The 19,678-nt window shown below is 39.6% G+C and overlaps 1 protein-coding gene across 2 annotated transcripts in view; it reads left to right on the top strand.

The window, feature by feature from the left end:
* The first annotated feature begins 452 nt into the window (after positions 1–452).
* arhgef4 (Rho guanine nucleotide exchange factor 4) overlaps positions 453–19,678 on the top strand; it is a 113,049-nt gene continuing 93,823 nt past the window's right edge. For both annotated transcript variants that reach the window (XM_031902569.1, XM_004917799.4), the window contains exon 1: positions 453–668. In XM_031902569.1, coding sequence (XP_031758429.1) covers positions 630–668 — 39 coding nt within the window. In that variant the 5' untranslated portion in view covers positions 453–629. The remainder of the gene's footprint in view (positions 669–19,678) is intronic.

Below are 19,678 nucleotides of genomic sequence, written 5' to 3'. Positions count from 1 at the left end.
GGCACATTTTGCACCTGAGGAGCAAGGGGCAGCACGTGGGTAGGATATCGTCCTGCACATACATGCGCTTCAGTTACATGGCATACAAGTGGTGCAACTTCAAATGCTTGTAAGAGACTCCTGTACTTCTTGCCTAATATAGACAAGTGCAAGTAGGAGTACTGTATATGACATTTGGTGCTGTGTAATCTGTTTTCTTTTCTCTCACTTACAGTTCTCTGCTCCTTTTATTTCCAACTAGAAAAAACAATCACAAGGGAAAAGAGCCATATAAATCTCAGCCTGACCTCAACTGATGGCCAGTAGACTCACCAGGGCCTCTCACTTTATTCACTATAAACAAAAGTGTGTTTGTAGAGCATGCCCAGTTGGTGTCCTTCATGCCTGTAAACTGTGAACAAACCTGTTTGTACTGTTGTACTGTTCAGCGCAGCTTGGATAAGCCCTAATTGTTATTCAGCTCCTTAAGCATAAGCTCCTGGCAGAGCTCATAGCCTTTCGCCTGAGCTAAGATTGTCTAAAATAGCAATGGGAATGTATGCAACCTAAGGCACAGCGGGGCAGGAGAATAATCAACGTCCCCTCTCTCTGGGCTGGAAGTGTGGGGACCATTTTATAAAGTTTAAGAAATGCTAAGTGTAATGTACTTTCTGCGGAGCTTCTTTAAGGTAAGGCTGTTTAACTTCTCCTAGCTATGTAAGGAATGCCTCTTGCCAAAAATGAAAATGTCGAGGAATGCAGAAAAAGATTTGAAATGAATGGGTTTAATCTGTTGACTAAGGCATTTTGTCTGTTCACACTGCAGGCTTGTATACTCGATAGAAGAATCGCAGTTTACTCGCTTCGCAAAGTTTTTTTCCACGTTGATGACTTATAATTTGTTGACACACATAACAGAATAAAAATGACATTTAGATGTTTACATACATTGTTAGAATTCTCACTGTCAGCAAATGTTTTAGAATATTTACCCCCCAAAAAAAGTTTCTTCATGTAGAAGTAAACAAATAAGCAAAGTAAATGCAATCTAGCAGGAAACACAATTATTTTGGGGAGAAAGTCTGTTTTCATAGCAAAAAAACAAGAGTTACATTTAGCTTTGCAGACAATTTTTCCAAGTGATTTATGTTTCTTACACTTATAAAATTCCCTCTTCAATAAATGTAAAGGGTGGATCTTAGATAATCAATCTCCGTTAAAATGTTATATGTAGTTATGTGACAGCTTGTGAAAACTTGTGCTTCCTTGGGATTAATCCAAGTCATATCATCCTTTCAAGAACTCATACAAGACTGCAAATGGTTTCTATCAACATTAAAGGCTTAAATCGGTGAGCGTTATTCCCGCTAGTTTTTCTTTAATGCAAATGAAAAACACAAGAATTTGATTAATTGTTGGAAACGTATCTCTGTACCTAGCGCCTGAGTGCTAGACACCCATAAGGGACTGTATATAATGCTATCTACTGTGATGGCTCTTTGTAAAAGTGCCAAATGGAGGTTGTTACAGTTATGACCCTGCAGCTAAGTTAGAACTACAGCTCTTACATATTGTACTCAGCTGAGAATGTTGGGGGTCATAGTTGTAAAGCATATAAGGTAGTGTTTGTTAAATATATTCGTTTCAAGCCCCACTTGAAGGTCCAAGGCCCCCTTGAATCCAACCTTTGACCAGGCCACCCCCCCCCCCTTAACTAGTTGCCTTGTTGTAGAATATCTAAGAGAACATATACCTAGTCACCCCAAATCTCACCCTCTTTGAATGGCCAGCTGGGCTTTCAGGTGCACCTAAGCTCTTGCAAGTAGGGCCCTCTCATGCTATTATTTACTCTGTAACCGTTGTATGTTATTAATGTATTTGTTATACATTACAGAAAAGTGATGATGATATTTAAGAGAACAAATGTCCATTCTCCCTAATCCTTCTTCCATCCAGCTTTAGCCCCTGCCAATTTTCGATTTTGAAACCACTCATTTATGAACTCATGTTGGGGGCTTTATTTTTTTTTTGTATATTCTTTATTTTCAGTTTTGTATGCAAGCAGTACATATCAAAGCCGGAGAACTTTCTACAGTAGGCACACAGTAGGCACATTGGACACTTCATGTGTCATAGTGAGTCAGGCATATTTAGATTATTTACAACCATACAAAATAAAATAAACTTTAGCAATGGTGTCTCCTATTGCTGCCATTATTACAATATTGTTGCCTCATATAGTACTGAGAGAGAAAAACAAAGTAAAAATAAAACCAGAAAAAAGAGAAGGTATCAGTAATAAGGGGATCAGAACTTGGGGTTGCTCAGTCGCTCCATTAATGACCTCATGCCATCTACATCAGTTGACGTTTGACCATTTTATTTATATCCACTTTCTATTAGTGCCCCTAGTCCGGTGTCATTTGTTCATCTTTATATGATTCTAGAAACAGAACCCATGGAGACCATGTCGATACAAACTTGTCTGGTGCCCCTTGAACGTTGCTAAGCAGCTCCTCCATTCACATGACATTTGGGTGCTTTATTTTAAATGGCATCATGAGGACAGAAACCTGGGAGGTAATTTATAACCCATGGCAACCAATCAAATTGATGCATTCATTGTTCTACCTTCAGGTGGTAAAAAAAGACAATCACTGATTGGTTGCTATGGGTTACTGCCCATGGGCAAATCTGCCTAGTGTCGATAAATAAGTCACATTATGGGGCCCATTTACTAAACAATTTTGAGATAATTTCGTACTTTTTCTAACTTATAGAACATTTCGGAAATGTATGCGAAAAGTTCATTACAATGCCACAAGTTTTTCAAGGTTTCCGTTAAATTTCCACGAAAAACTTTGCACAACGAATATGAGAATTTCGGAATTCGTTAATGCTTTGGTTACACTTTCCTCGGGACTATCTTTTCGCCAGGTTTGAGCTGTCCATTCCCATTGAGTCCTATGGAAGGCTTCCAAAGCCAGACAGGGAAGGCATCAAAGCCAGAAAAGTTTTCATGACAAAATGAAGTTTTCGCCACAAAAATTTAGTGACTTTCGGACCGCAATTGCGATATTTTCTTATGAACGATAAAAGCATTGTCAAGACATTTTAGAACTTCAGAAATAATCGTAGTTACTCCGAATTTTAGTAAATGTGCCCCTATGTGTAGGATATTCAGGTATAATGCATGGGTTACTGTTGACTTGTCTAGCTCCACCCTCTCACTCTTTCATCTCTGATGAAAGCAACTATTATGCCCACAGCAGCCAGTTATAAAGGAGTAATATTTATCTGTACCCTCTAGTCATGCAATAAAATATACATATGATCAGGAGCAGTGATGTGCAGCCTCTTCTTTAATTCAATCAGGAACACGGCGCCCGATTTAGACAGTAATAGAAGAACAGTAATTGCGCTTTCATAATCATAATAATCATGATTTATTTATATCTCACCAACTAGTTATGTCAAGTCCTTTTAGCTCTACTTATGGTAGGTGTGTGTGTGAAGTACTAGTTCACCTGCGTAATTTTTGTGTTTTGCAGAATGTGTCTGTGTTTTTATTACTCTTGTCAAAATCCCTTAAAACAAGATGAGGCTGAGAACACAGTTTCCAGTCATTGTGAGTTGTCTGTCTGGTTGGTCTTGATGCTAGAGGCAGATACATTTGAAACAAACACATTTCTGTGCTTTTCTCTGTTTTGATTTTGCTGTTCTGCTGCATGTTGTTCAGCTAACAGAAATCCGAGGTAGAAAATACCGTGCAGTTATTAAGTAAATAAAGGGATATGAATCCCATTACACATGAAACCTTGTCCTATAAGGCGCCTGCTTCTACAGCCACAAGATCACATTACATCCTAGGGCATCGCTCCTAATAATAAGGGTTGGAGATGTAATACCTGCTCCGCAGCACCATAGCTTGCAGCACAGACAGCTCCATCATGTGACTGAGGATAATTACAGAAAGATGCTCCGGTCTTGGAGCCATTCATCATTAGTCGCTCATGGAAACTCTGCTTCATACAGACCAGTCTAAGTAATGTGGTAGCCACTCATTAATCAACACTTATGGAGATTCTGCTCTATACAGACCAGTCCTAGCAATGTGTCCTAGAGTCATCACTTATGGAGACTGTGCACCTTACCAACCAGCCCTAGTAACGTGTTGTGCAAATAATATGTATACCACTTTCTAAATGTGATTTTAATAGTAAAGACATCTTTTGGTAAGGAGTATTAGTATGTATACACATGAGAGTTTTTAGACACTACTTGAGTTCAAGAAGCAGTGCTTCCAAACATAACATGAGTGTCCAATACTTCACATGGGGGCAGAGGTGGACACATAGCAAACAGGCTGAAAATAATGAGGGACCTTGATGTGGTACATGAGCAGGAGCAGCTGATCAACTTAACAACATAGGTTACGTAGACCATTGACCACAGTTGGCTTTTAGTTGTTGGTGTGTGTTAGACCAAGGGCTGGTAATTTCTGCAAAGATCACCACTGCATCTGGTGCACTTAGATGTTACAAAAAGCATATTATACACAGATATTGTATTTACAGCCCATTTATAGTGTACCCGCCTTTATCCCCCAGCAGATCATGCATAATTAGGCCATGCACGTAGAGGCCCAACTTGTCCAGATCCTCTTGTTTGAACAAGGGCCTGTGTGTGTTCAGATGCAGATTATCCACAGAACCACCTTTTTGGCTCTGATAGAAGATTTGACAAGCTGTATACGAGTTCATTGCCCAACCAAATTTCTGTGTGCAAGAGTCATGGCTGGGGTGGAGGTTTCCTAATTTGTTTTTTTTCCTTTGGCACACAGTAGCTTTGGTTATTTTTTTAAGGAGTGGGGAAGAACAACCACTTAAAGTTACCATTGTTAAAATAAAAAAATATATTCTTATAGCAGAATAATTGCAAAAATAGAACTTGGGCCTTTTCAGGTGCACAAAAACCAAAAATGTACAGAAAGTGTGTAGTTTCCCTGGATGCAGCTCATCACTAATTAATAAGCCCTTAGTAAGAGTAGTCACTAGAGCAATGTCAGATTGAAGTCTTGTGATATCTGTCTATAGACAAGTCACACGTTCCACAGTGATTAAGAGCAACACAAACTCATTCTGGCATATCTATCTGGCATATTGTATACAATAATTATTGCAGCACAACAACATGAAGAGCCCTTAGGGCATAAAATAACATTAAAATAAATAACTATGGTATTTCTAATTGCTCATTAAATTCAAATGGAACTATGGGGTTTAGCCTGTAGATACAACATGCCTCTTTGTTACTAAATAATCCCCTTTCTACACAGGACAGAGATAGAGAATACAGGACAAAGCACAAGGGACATGTTTTATAAACAATTTAAGCAAGGACAGTTATATCTTGTTTGTATTCTGCCATATGAGTCTATAAGGCCATGATGAAGTATGTTCTGTTATAGATCACGTGGTTTGCATTTGGCAGAGCATACATTTGTGTATTTGGCCTTTAGCAATGTTTGTTTCCTTGTTTCTAGTATGTGTCAGTTCACCTACTATCACAAGATCCCACGAGTCCCTATAGAAAGTAAAAAGATGGACACATATATACTAGTAAGCATTTCTCCCTGGTTTTTTTCCTTAGTGCATCAGACAGGTGGAGCATAGTATTGGCAGAGTATCCCATCTCTCACTATTGCTGCTTGAGTCTGAGTATCTATAATAATCGTTGATGTGGTCCCCAAACCGACGGCACCAAACAACCAAATTAGCCCGATATCGCCCACCTGTAGGTGAAGGGTCTCGGCACTTAAAAGTAAATTTAAAATGTAATTACCATCAACATAGAGTTGCCTGATGGAGCTTGATGGGTGCAGTATTTATAACTACAGACATGCCTTCTCTAAGGTTAAACAATACATGGCTTTTTCACAGGCCGAGCCCTGTTTCCTTGAGAGTATTGTTGTCTTTTATTCCGTTCTCGATGTTTCTATTTTTACATTTATACTAACTAAACATCAGTATATTGCACAGAACTACTGATAATAAGCAAATACACTTGTGTCTGTCCTTTAATTCCATGTGACGTTAATGGTTCCTGATTAATGCTCTTACTTGCAGCTGAAAAATGGGATTTAAACTTGTTACTGTGGAGCAGTTTCAAGGGTAACTGTAATCCCCCCGCAACCCCCAAACCTGCTAGGGTTTCCTTTGTAAAACTTGACTTAGCAATTTGCTGTGGTGGAGCTTAACCTAGCAGTTTGCCAAGGGTTGCATTAGGAGAGAGTTTCATTATTTGATTCATTATTTCCTTTCCCCTTGATCTTTGAGATTAGAAAATGCCAAATAATACTATATAACTATCCTACCTCCAAAACATTTGGGTAGTTATTTGATAAGATTAATAGAAGGTTTCCCATAATTTACACAAATGTTCTTTCAACCCTTAGCCTGAGGGTGTAAGACATAAGGTTCTAAAGTCTCCTAATCCATATATTACATGACAGGTATAGTTTGATATAATTATTTACTAAATATTTCATAGCACTAAGAACTATTGTGCTAAACTGTAATTTTCATGTTTTTCAATAAGAGGGTGAATGCTAGAAAAATATTTCCGCACATTTGGAACAAGCCAATTCAAAATATAATTGTGTTTTTTTTTCTCTTTTGTGATGATTATTGTGTGTTTGGTGCTGATACCTGCTGTTTTGTACGTGCAACTTACACCATAGGGTACAGTCTGACTATGAAGAGCACATTTGTGCTTGGGTGGAGGGTTTAACAAATGAAAGAAGTGGAGGGATGCCTGCATGGTACTGACACTTCCTGCAATGAGTAAAAACCAGTTAATTCATTATCTTCTCCCAGAGATAGTAACACGTGGATAAAAAAAGATCCTGAACTTGACTCTGCACTGATGTGTATACAATATTATGTCACATAAGCTCAGATTGTGGCCCTTTTGGTTGTGTGCTTCTTCTTATCTTAGATGTGCACTTACAGTAGCCCCCATATGCCGTATGTGCCCCGGGTGGGCTCTCAAGTTGCTTATTAAGGTGGTCAAGACATATTGCAAGTTGAGACTGGGCTGTGACAGTAAGGAGAGGGATTAAAAATCACATGTATCACAGCATGAGTGCAAATGTCCATCTGTAGCTAAAGGGCATTAGCAGGTGTCACATTAAAGGTGGTTTGAAGGTAACAGGAGGCAGAAATAGGAGCTTGGTAAGTACATGACCATTTGGTTTCCCTCATCATGCTGTGTGGTTCCTGAGCCCTAACATGCTGGTCTCTGTCATCTGTGCCAGTCAGGGCTCTGTCATGGTCTGTTTTCCTATACACCTAGTGCTTCCAATAAATTATCTTTGTCTGTCTCCTTTTGAATTGACTATGCCAGACAAATGCTGTTTATACATAATGAGCTGTCTGTGGTATTCCTACTGTACTTCAGTGAAATGTATATCTCCACAGGTGTCTCTCACCTATAAGACTGCTAAGCCAATGGGCAACAGAGTAATTAAGTATTAAGAGTAATAGTATCTGCACCAGGTTAAGCACATGTAATGTTTTAATTATATTTCATTACAGTATTGGTAATGTTTTATTCTGTATGTTGATTTTCTAAGGGTTATGGATTGCTATAAAACGGGGTACCCAACCTTTCTTACTCGTGAGCCACAGTCAAATGTAAAAAGACTTGGAGAGCAACACAAGCACCATAAAAGTTCATGGAGGAGCCAAATAAGGGCTGTGATTGGCTATTAGGGGCCTCTATGCACACTATCAGCTTACAGGGGCTTTATTTGGTAGTAAATCTTGTTTTTATTCAACCAAAACTTGCCTCCAAGTCAGGAATTCACAAATAACTCCCTGGTTTGGGGGCACTGAGAGCAACATCCAAGGGGTTGGGGAGCAACATGTTGCCCCCGAGCCACTGACTGGGGATCACTAATATAAAGCATACAGTAGATTTCAGTATTAAAAGTTACAATGCTGAATGCTAATGAGATGAATTTCCCATTATATAGTTTTGGATGAAAATAGGCATCCATACAGTGTTAGGGTCCCGAGGTACTGCCACCTTTTGCCTTGTGATAGATAGATAGATAGATAGATAGATAGATAGATAGATAGATAGATAGATAGATAGATGATAGATAGATAGATGATAGATAGATATAGATAGATAGATGGGCACAAGCACAGATAATACAGTCAACAAAAATAAAATTCAAATGCTAATTGGATGTGTTAATCACTTGTGGTCTTGACAGTTCTGATCAGTGATTATGCGTATTATTGTGCAGTGATTTCAGGCAGATATCGTGACCATTTTTATGAACTAATCTCTCTTATGTCATCAATGATGCAGCCACAGGATAACGCAGCAAAGGGTAGAACTATCTTTAGACAGAAGACGTTTTCCTGCTTGACGTCTGGCCTGCCACCTCTCCCAAACCCAGCTCACCTTTCCCACCTCAAGCCATATACACCTCAAGCCATATTCACCTCAAGCCATATTCACCTCAAGCCATATTCACCTCAAGCCATATTCACCTCAAGCCATATTCACCTCAAGCCATATTCACCTCAACCCATATTCACCTCAACCCATATTCACCTCAACCCATATTCACCTCAAGCCATATTCACCTCAACCCATATTCACCTCAACCCATATTCACCTCAACCCATATTCACCTCAAGCCATATTCACCTCAAGCCATATTCACCTCAACCCATATTCACCTCAAGCCATATTCACCTCAACCCATATTCACCTCAACCCATATTCACCTCAACCCATATTCACCTCAAGCCATATTCACCTCAAGCCATATTCACCTCAACCCATATTCACCTCAAGCCATATTCACCTCAAGCCATATTCACCTCAAGCCATATTCACCTCAACCCATATTCACCTCAACCCATATTCACCTCAACCCATATTCACCTCAACCCATATTCACCTCAACCCATATTCACCTCAACCCATATTCACCTCAAGCCATATTCACCTCAAGCCATATTCACCTCAAGCCATATTCACCTCAACCCATATTCACCTCAACCCATATTCACCTCAACCCATATTCACCTCAACCCATATTCACCTCAAGCCATATTCACCTCAAGCCATATTCACCTCAACCCATATTCACCTTAACCCATATTCACCTCAACCCATATTCCATGCAAGAAAACACAGTGGCCCTGCACATCACACAGCCGGAACTTAGGGTAACAAAAGATTCTGTTTTATGTACTCTTTAGTTATTGTTGTAGTCACTAAATAATGCTTCTGTTTAGATGGAAATATTTAGAATTTGGGCCTAGAATATTTCTAATGAAGGAGAAAAAAACGGTTGTGAGAGCATTAACTCATTAACTCATTTTGGGCCCCTGTGGTTTGTTGCGTATTGTATTGTGCTATATTTCTCCTTATGTTGCTATAAAAGTAAAATGGCATAGCGGGGACACACCCCAGGCTAATTTTAGTGTTACTAAAGATATACTGGTCGGCTCACAAGTGGCAGCAAGCGCACACAAATTAGGACATAATGTTCTTACATCAATCTTCTCTGACCTGCATCAACAGGAGGCTCTGTTTCTTGAACCCACGATGCCAAAAAGCAGACAACCAAAGAGACAGATCTCTCACAACTCTTACCGCTAAAGAGATCCTTCTCATCCTGCCTGTGACATAGGGCAACTCTGAGCACCCCAATACCAAATAAACATGGCCAGCGCGGCTAGGAACTGCTCTCCACATATTCCTATGCCAGGGAAACTCCTCCAACAGGCAAATGTCCTGGCAAGCGAGAAGTCAGGAACAATGAGATTTCAGATTAGGTATATACTAGGCTTGTACTGTACTGATACAGTCAATTCAGCATTTAAAATACCTTTTTAGGCTTTCATTCTCATTTAATGGTTTTGAAAGTGCACACTATTGCTAATTAAATGGAGAAAATGTAAGACGAAAAAAATCTAAAAAAATCACAGAAAATACGCACAGTTCTAAAAGTTAGCAAGAATCGTAACCAATCATACATTGATAAATGGGCCCCTTAGGATAGAGAAAAGATGAAATATACTGGTATTTCCAAATGTTTAATCGAAGACAAAATTATTTGAATATTTAAACAAATACGGTACATGTAGGGGCATAACTACATAGGATGCAGGGGTTGCGACCTGTGGGGGCCCATGAGTACAAAGATAAAGAGGGCCCAATGCAGGGGTTAACAGATATTATATTTTTAATTCAGTGCAAGCTGCAAAGCAGAGATATTCTCCTGCCGCAAATACCTTATGAATGAGCATTAAGGGGAGCAATTTTTACATCCATTAACACTCCTGCCCTGCAGTAGGGACATAAGTAAATGACCTCTCACGAGTATTTGAAGATGTTTAGGGGGTAGCTGATAAAACTTTTCAGCAGAGCCAGTAATCCCTGGCTCTGAGGGAAGGTGATACGAGGTGCATGGCCCACTGGAACGGCTTGTAAAAGCTGAACATCTTGTCCTGCACAACAGCTGGTACTATTGGGAAATAGGTGTGCTGCTGGGTGCTGATTGTGCAAACCATATGGCCTGATATTATAACTACTAATCCAATCTGGAATGTAGAAATCACACATATAATAGCTTACCTGAATATGCCATATTGTATAGATTTCTAGATCATCTGGCTGGGAGGTAGGCAACAAGCTGCATTGCCATCAGTCACACCCGTATGAGCCACAGTGTGTGTGTTACACCCCAAGCAAAAGGTAGAGCTGCCAAAAATGTTCATGTTGGCCTCTGCATAAGGTTATTCATGGGAGAGCAGTACTGTGTGTAAAAGAGGTTCGGAGCTTTGCAGATTTTTGTATATATAATGTGTTTCTCTTTTAAGGCGACTTATATACACCTAGGTATATAGCAAGTAGATTACTATCTGTATGCAGAGGCTTTTGTAATGCTGCATATTCTGCTATTGGTTCCTATAAACGGTAATTGTATAGGGGCTTTTGCATCCCTATGGGGCACATTTACTAACCCACGAACGGCCGAATGCGTCTGATTGCGTTTTTTTCGTAATGATCAGTAATTTTGCGATTTTTTCGGCGTCTTTACGATTTTTGCGTAAAAACGCAAGTTTTTCGGCGTCTTTACGATTTTTGTGTAAAAACGCGAGTTTTTCGTAGCCATTACGAAAGTTGCGCAAAGTCGCGATTTTTTCGTAGCGTTAACACTTGCGCGCAAAGTCGCGCCTTTTTCCTAGCGTTTAAACTTAAAAGGCGCAACGTTTCGCGCAAGTTTTAACGCTACGAAAAAATCGCGACTTTGCGCAACTTTCGTAATGGCTACGAAAAACTCGCGTTTTTACGCAAAAATCGTAAAGACGCCGAAAAAATCGCGTTTTTACGCAAAAATCGTAAAGACGCAGAAAAAATCGCAAAAAATACGAAAAAGTTGCAAAATGTTCGTTTCCAATCGGAATTTTTCCAATTCGGATTCGAAATCTTGTCTTAGTAAATCAGCCCCTATGTATTTCACTAAATGCAAAGCAGTGCAGAAGTTTATGCCACTTGTTGCTATGTGAGGTATGAGACAGAAGAGAAAATAGAGCACACTCCATCTGTGGTGCAGGTTCCATACAGGAAAAAAGATAAAAACACTTATAAATGACAAAATAACTTCTCACAGTGTTTTATGGACCTTCACCTAGTAGTTTTCAGGTCCAGACTGGCAACCTGTGGATTCTGGCAAATGCCAGAGGGGCTGCTGTAAGATGCCACAGTAGACAGTCACTATTTATTGGGCTGGAGGGGGCTGTTTGGGCTTCTTGGTACCAGGGCCTATTTTGGCTCTCAGTCCAGACCTGGTAGTCGTCTTTGGACAGCTATGCCCTATCATTGGACGTTTCCACCTTTACTGCAATGTTTTGGCAATCTTAAATTTACAGGCTCATTAGCATTTGGGAAAGCCATTGTCGGGGGCTAGAGGCATAGAAATGTTTCAAAATGTAATATCAAGACAACATCATCATCATCACAAATCACCATATAGTAGAGATCTGTCTCCAATTAAAGACCTCCAGCAGGGGGAGTAAAACAAAACCCAAGCTGTATTGGCAACTATTAGCTACTAAACTGAAAAATGAAGACTTTTTGGGCCTGATTCACTAAAGTCCGAAATAAGGAGTGCTATTTATAGCATGCGTTAAAAATCTTATCACTTCTTATTTTTCGCTCGATTCACTAAAAGGACACTTGTCATAATTAAGAAGCGATGTTCTTGGCGTTATTTATCTTGCGACGACATATTTTCAAGCAATATATTACGCAGCGCACAACATATTACGCAGCGTGCGATATTTTACGCAGAGCGCAATATATTACCCACGTAACCATTACTTTCTGAAGACAAGAAAATTTTGCGCTCTGCGTAAAATATCGCGTGCTGCGTAATATGTTGTGCGCTGCGTAATATATTGCTTGAAAATATGTCGTCGCAAGATAAATAACGCCAAAAACATCGCTTCTTAATTATGACAAGTGTCCTTTTAGTGAATCGAGTGAAAAATAAGAAGTGATAAGATTTTTAACGCATGCTATAAATAGCACTCCTTATTTTGGACTTTAGTGAATCGGGCCCTTTGTCTCAAAAAGACGCAAGCAAGATACCAGGAGTGGGGCCTTCATGACAAAAGCACTGGTCTGAAATGAGTATAAAATGCCATCAAGCATAGGGGCTTGATGTGTGTTAATTCTTTGTGGCTGTCGTTTCAAAGATAGAAAGAACATTATAGGGTATTATCATCAGCAGAAATGTTTGCATAACTCCTTTCTATTTACATTTTTTGTAATTATTTTTTATAGAGGAAAGTAATAACCATGTCAACCTAATGTTGTCACTTATCGTGTAGTTTCTGTATGTTGACCCTGTACCCCACATCCTGGTGTTGCTTTCTGCATCTTTAGTTTAAAAAGCGTCTCCTCTCTTCACTTCCAACAGCTGTTCTTTATGCTGCTGAGGATGCTATATGTCTTGGGCCTGTGCAGGGATTCCAAAGAAGGACCAGGAGACACAAAATGTATAAACCAGCAAGTTTTTCCATTTAAGAAATACCTGTTTTCTCTGAGCAACTATTGCTTCCTGCTGTCTGATTACCACCCTTTTCCACATTAGTTAGCCTCCTCCTCCTCTGTGCCACATATATTGTCAATCACAAATGACGCTCAGTCATGTATGAGGGCAAACCAGCTCCCCAAGCAAATCAGGGTGGATTCTCAAACCATCCACCCTGCTCTATTTAAATTATGGCTTTAATTAAAGGAGGTGGTGACAAGCTTGTAAGGGGAGAACTGAAACTTGTATTAGTTTCATTTAGTCGTACGAAGAACCTAAGCAACATGAGTTAAAGGATCAATCAACATAGAATTTGCTGGACCCCCTTTCATCTTGGGAATATGGTAATGTAATTCATGTATAGATCAAACATCTTGTTTGTAAAATGACTGTTCTTTCCAAGCTTCCCTATCATTACACAGGATGAAACGCTCATCTTGTTAAAAGGCTTGTCATTGTTTTATTCCAGCTTCGCTGCTGGGCAGGGAATGTATCCAAGTCTTGTCACTTTAAATTCAGAGTATTCCCATGAGAAACTCAAATGCCTCTGTGTTACAGCAGCAGCAGCACTAGGGAGAGCTCAACTAAACAGGGAAAACAGAACTTTATAGCGACTCTGATTCTGAAGATCCTGATGTTTCATTATGGCCTAGTTTGTAAAATTACTTGAAATGTAAAGAGAAGAATCTGCAGCCTGCTGACACAAAATATAGTAGTTTCCACCTTTACTGCAAAACATTAAAGGAGTAGAAAAGGTAAAAACTAAGTAGGCTTAAATACAGCACTCACAGAAAAGCTGCACTGAGTCCTCTATCAAAAGAAACATAGGATTTATTTTCTTCTTTTGTGTACACATGTTGGTTGGTATCAGACTTCCTCTCTCAGAAAAATCCTTCACGGTACAGCACGAGTCTGCTCAGTTTGCTCCTCTCTTCCCCTCCCTTCTCCTCCTTCCATCTCTCTTCTCTCCCCTCCCAACTGTGCTGTAATCTGAGCTACCAGCAGTTAGAGCTGCAACACAGATGTTACTGAGACCAAGCTAAAATGGCAGCTGATATCTTGAACAAACAGAGGGAGCTACTATGCCTGGAAACTCAGATATGGTAAAGCTTTCTGCAGAATAAATATAGTGTTCTAGCTTTTACTATTGTGGCTAATTTATTTGCAATAAAATGCCAAAATACCTTTCCTTCTTCTTTAAATAATATATAATATGTAAAGTAAACAGAAAAGGAGTTTAATATGTAACAATAGAGTAACATTATATAGGAACATTTTCGGAGCAGTTGTCTTCTAAACTAAAGATCCATGTGTCTTCAGACATTGCTGCTAAGGATGATGGGAGTTAAGAAACCAGTGTAGACTTTCTCTGGTACCTCCTCCCAATAAAGTGCCCCTATGTTTAGGTATAAAAACTTTACAGGACTTTATCAAAGTACAATATGCATTATATACAAATGGGATAGGTACCTTAGATCTTTATTAAAAAAAGGCAGCTTAGTCAAAGTCAAAACAGATCACTGCGAGTGCATCTTTTTTTTTATGCAACCACACGCAGATTTTCCGTAGTGAAATTTTGTGGAACAATTCGCCAATGGCCAGTTGAGGAATTTCGCTGTGAATCCATACCTGATGAAAAAATTAATTCATCACTAATCACTGCCAATGTAAGCGTACATGGTTATGCAGACCCAAGTCCCAGCTCTTTCAGTCTCAGTATTCATCTTGAATTAAACTAATAGACTTGGTACTCTTCTGGTTTCCATGCAAGAAGCCAATATTGAATAAAAGTAGGAGCTTTGGGTAGGAAGGTGCCTGTAAAGCCCAAGACACAGTTCAACATGGCCTTCAAATTCTTACTGTATGTTGAATAACCTCTAGCAACAAACATACTTTTCTTCTAAGCAAGTAAGAACCATATTGTGTCCATAATGCCATCCTCAATAACCAATCAGAGTGTATGCATCCTGTGTTCTGCTGTGGAGCAAGTTGTCAGGATTTCAAGAGCCTATTGTCATCAATAATATTATGGCAATTCTCAATGAGGTTAATGCCCAGCAATAAGGGCCTGGGAATAGAAGAGCAGTGTAAGCAAGAGTCAGGTTAGGGAAATAAGGAAAGTACATCCCTTTTAAACAATGATAAGAATGGATTGGTAGTTCCACCACCTCAAAAGAAATACTCTGGGAACTATAGCCCAATACAAGACCATGCTTTATTGGCTTCATTATGGCTCATATATTTAAGGTAATGCAATGCCTGTGTTATTTAAGTAGCAGGAAATAACAACCAGGGCTGGATTTCCAGTCTGGGCACCCAGAGGCCGCCCCCGCTAGTCGCACCCCCCCCCCGAGTGCGCATGCGCTAACAATGGGTGCGAGCGTGCATGCGCGAAAGGCCACACTTGCATACGGAGCAGTGGGGAGAAGTCCCCATTGCTCAGTATGGGAGCAAAATTTTAAGATTTTGGTGTGGCGGGGCAGCATGCAACCCCCAAATTTGTGCCGCCCTAGGCCCGGGCCTTTGTGGCCTCTCCACAAATCCGAGCCTGATAACAACCACTCAAAGGATCTCTAAGTTTTCCATGGAAAATGTTCTCCTGGGTTCATTTCTTGGCAGGAGATCTTATAGAGGAGCTAGTGGTTCACCTAATCTTCTTTGTTGAGTATATCTTGAGTTTGTTAAATGTTGCCAAAATCAGTTTAACTCAATCAAACTTCTGCACACCACTTACTTGCAGACACTGGGGCTTCACACATCCCAGCTGATCCAACCACAATATGTACCATGAAGGAAGGAAAAAAGCATAGAATTCTGTGGGTTATCATCCTACATCATTTATTGTAAAGGATTTCTATCTTGATGATGTTGGAAAGCTGTGTTCAGGCTATCTCTGGTATTTAGAATGATAAGGCATGGGAGGGTGGCTGCTGATTCAGCAGCTTTGTGTATAACATGTGCTGCAATAGGTTACTAGACACCATTAGAACTTGGTTAGGTATGCATGGAATTTTACTGAACGTTCCTCATATGATAAAAACCTTTTAACAAGAAACATCACTTAGGTAATAATTTGGCTTATTTGTCATCAAAAGGGATTTACTGTCTCTAAGAATAATTCATAGCATCTTGTCACTAGGAAGAGTATGAATTAAACATGATCTTTATTAATACTTTTTAATGGCATTAAAGGCTAGCACAGTCTTTGTTCATCTAGTCCACTACTGCCTATAGACATTAATAGGGAAACTTGCATGGCATTTAAAAGAGGCTATGGGATGGACACAGTAGTGCTAAGTGCAACAGGCAAGTAAGTGCAAGGAGTATCTTTAGATACAAGTATCTTTAACTAATGGAGTCAATTCACACATATTATGTTCATTTTCACTCATCTGTAGCTGCAGTTGCTGTTGTGAACAAACTGCCATCATTTTAATTTAGCCTGTTTTGAACAGGGAGCTGATTAAGTGTAATATACAGGTACATCATATTTAGAAGTAAAATGTATCATGCTTGTGGAAACATTTTTATTTCTGCTCAAAAATACACCCACCTTGTAATGTACAAACTAGACAGTGTAGTCTGCCCTATAACAGGCAGTAAGGACAGGGCTGCCAGTGCAGCCAGAGCAGAGGAAGAAGCACTCTCTAAATAAGAACTAAGGGGCATAATTTTGCACCCTTTAAAGCTCTTGCACTTCTTCACGTGGTCTTGTTTAATAAGCACTGTATTGTCACATGTCCTTGTGGAGGACTGAGCCTCATTTAAATGGTTTCAGTAATTTTAAAAAGATCACCATTCTACATTAAACCTAAACTGTAGATTGCAGCTCACTCACATCCACTCTACACTCTTTCAACCCTGCAACATTAGATGAAGTTAGCAAAGTACTAGCCTGCTTGAACCCCAAAACCTGCTCATGACCCCTGCTCTCATACCCTCTCACCTCCTTCACCCAATTTCTCATACACTCAGTCCTGCACATTCCCACCTATTTAACCTCTCTCTTTCTACAAAAAATCCTGTGTCAGGGCGTAATAAGATCCTGCCAGGGCCTAATAAGATCCTGCAAGTGGTGAGCCCACTAACTGTAATGGCAGGTTACAGGATAAGGAAGTCCATATAACTCCATAGCAATGCTCTTTGAAAAACATAGGGACAAGTAAGGATCAATAATACAATATTGCATCAGCTTTGAAAATTACACTGATTTCTTCAATGGACTTATCAATATGACCTGAGATAGAATGGAATTAAAATGTTTCTCCCTTCAGTATATGTTTTAGCCCCATCAGCCGACTTTTTCTACACAATGAAAACTTCTCTGATTCAATGTAGAGCACTGCTTAGAGACAGATCCTGTCCCCCCTCTTACTACAGCCTTCACATGGGGCACTTTGTTGCTAAGTTACCTTTGTTTTGTGCGGAAATGCCTTATACTCTACTGAAGTAGACTGTCCCTTACACAGTCACACGATGGTTAAGTAATATGGTTAGTGGGTTGCATTCTAAGATGTTTAAGGTTTAGTGGCCGCATTTGTATTCTAAATACTTTATGAAGGTCGTTGATTTTTAAACAATCAGACCCCAAGAAACTAATGGGTAAATGCAGTGTTTAAATATGAACATAGAAAGCTGCTTAGTGAATCAGACCTGATCTATAGAAGGCATTATAGTACGGCAGAAAACCTGAGCAGATATTACTATGGAGAAAGGTGTAGTAGAACTGTAGAAATCTCCTTCAAAATGAATAAGGAGAATAAACAAACAAGTTCAGATAAAAAACTTCTAAAGTCACACTTTCACAATAATATGGTCTATTGTTAGTGAAGTTGTGTTTATAAATAGCCATCACACTCTGTAATGTTGATTTTTAACTAAAAATGCTTTTGGTCAAGTCGCTGCTCTGCTTTCATATAAGCAGAGCCTTTCATTAGCGCAGGGCTGTCATTCCCAAATAGCTGCTTTTGGGGACGTAAAATGGGGGTAATGTAATAACTACAACGCAATAGTCAGTAAGAACTTTCTGGTCTGCAAGCCTTAGTAGATCTGAAATATATGTTGCACCTATTATTATACAACCCCCTTTAGAGTGCCCCCTGCAGCTGTTCCTATGCAGCAGCAAGCACACTTGTCTGGAGCAAACCTAGCTCAATGCATATTTGACAGCTACCACTTAATACAGGTATGGGATCTATTATCCAAAAGTTTGGGACCAGGGGTTTTCCGCATAAGGGATGTTTCTGTAATTTGGATTTCCATATTTTACGTCTACTAATTAAGCATTGTTTTGCCTTCAATAAGGATTAATTAAATCTTAGCTAGGGTCAAGCACAAGGTACTATTTTTTTATTACAGAGTAAAAGGAAATTATTTTTAAAAAATGTAATTATTTGATTATAATGGAGTCTATGGGTGATGGCCTTCCTGTAATTTGGAGCTTTCTGGATAATGGGTTTCTGGATAACAGATCCTATAGCTGAAGTAGGCAGTGAACAAGCCTGTTGAACTTTCATTACCAGCCAAGAGTTTCAGAAGCTTCATTACTAGTATCTAACAGTATCTAATTCTAGGCCTTTAAAGTTGTCCACTCTTGTTTGAGTGTCAGTGACACTGCACATGCTCAGTGTATTCTGGGTTGCTGTTCAGAAGCTAAGCTTTGGGGTTGGTCCACAAGTTTACTGACCACAGCTGAAAGCCTGGGTTGTGAATCAGAAGAAAAAATCTGAGGAGCTTCTGGGGCATCTTTGGAGGCACAGATCTTCATTAGCTAAAGGGCTGTGGTTGCCTTGGGCTGGTAGAAGAGCCCAAACCATAAGGTGCAGTATTTTATATCCTGCTTAGTTTAGCTTTAGTTTCCTTGTTGTCTGAATTGATGTTTAAAATGATAGCAATACCCTACATTAATTAATAATATATATTATATTAATATATAATAAAGTTTAATCCCAAAAACAAGCAAGTTTCCTTTACCCAATGTTAAGTTTTAACACTTCTTTGAGTACATACAGTAAGTATATCAGTTAGCTAGGGCCAGATGCAATTCAGTAAGAAAAACATCTCACTGTCTATCACATAAAAAATCTATTGAAGTCTAAGGGAAAAAAATGGAACTAAATTAGAAGAAAAGTTTTTTTTTCTCCTTGAATTGAATCTTGGCCATTAGTTTTCATGTGATAAAACCATAATGGGTTTTCTCATGGAACTGATTCTGACCCAAAGTCTGGAGTAAATATTTTAAAATGCAAATAGGGACCTATACATTCGGAACCAGACAGAACTTCTATGAGATTTTCTTGGATGATATTTATATTCAGAGTTTGACAGTTTTGTCTTAGTATTTGCTTTAAGTCGTGCTCCTCAGCAACAATGGGGTCCCCAGGCAGGTACCTCCCCTGCCTACCCCTAGTAAGCACTCTCTTCGTCCCCAATGTGACGTCTCTGCAACCATCCATGTGCATACGCGTGCTACTTCAGTTGCACACATGCGGGGCAGGGGTAGGGTGCAGGGGCGAGGTGGCCAGCCAGGTTGCCTAGGGTGCCCAGTCGGCTTGGCCCACCCCTGAG

The sequence above is a fragment of the Xenopus tropicalis genome, chromosome 5, assembly GCF_000004195.4.
Source record: "Xenopus tropicalis strain Nigerian chromosome 5, UCB_Xtro_10.0, whole genome shotgun sequence".
Lineage (NCBI taxonomy): Eukaryota > Metazoa > Chordata > Amphibia > Anura > Pipidae > Xenopus > Xenopus tropicalis.
Note: the sequence above shows the minus strand (reverse complement) of the source record. Positions and strands in the feature narration are given on the sequence as shown.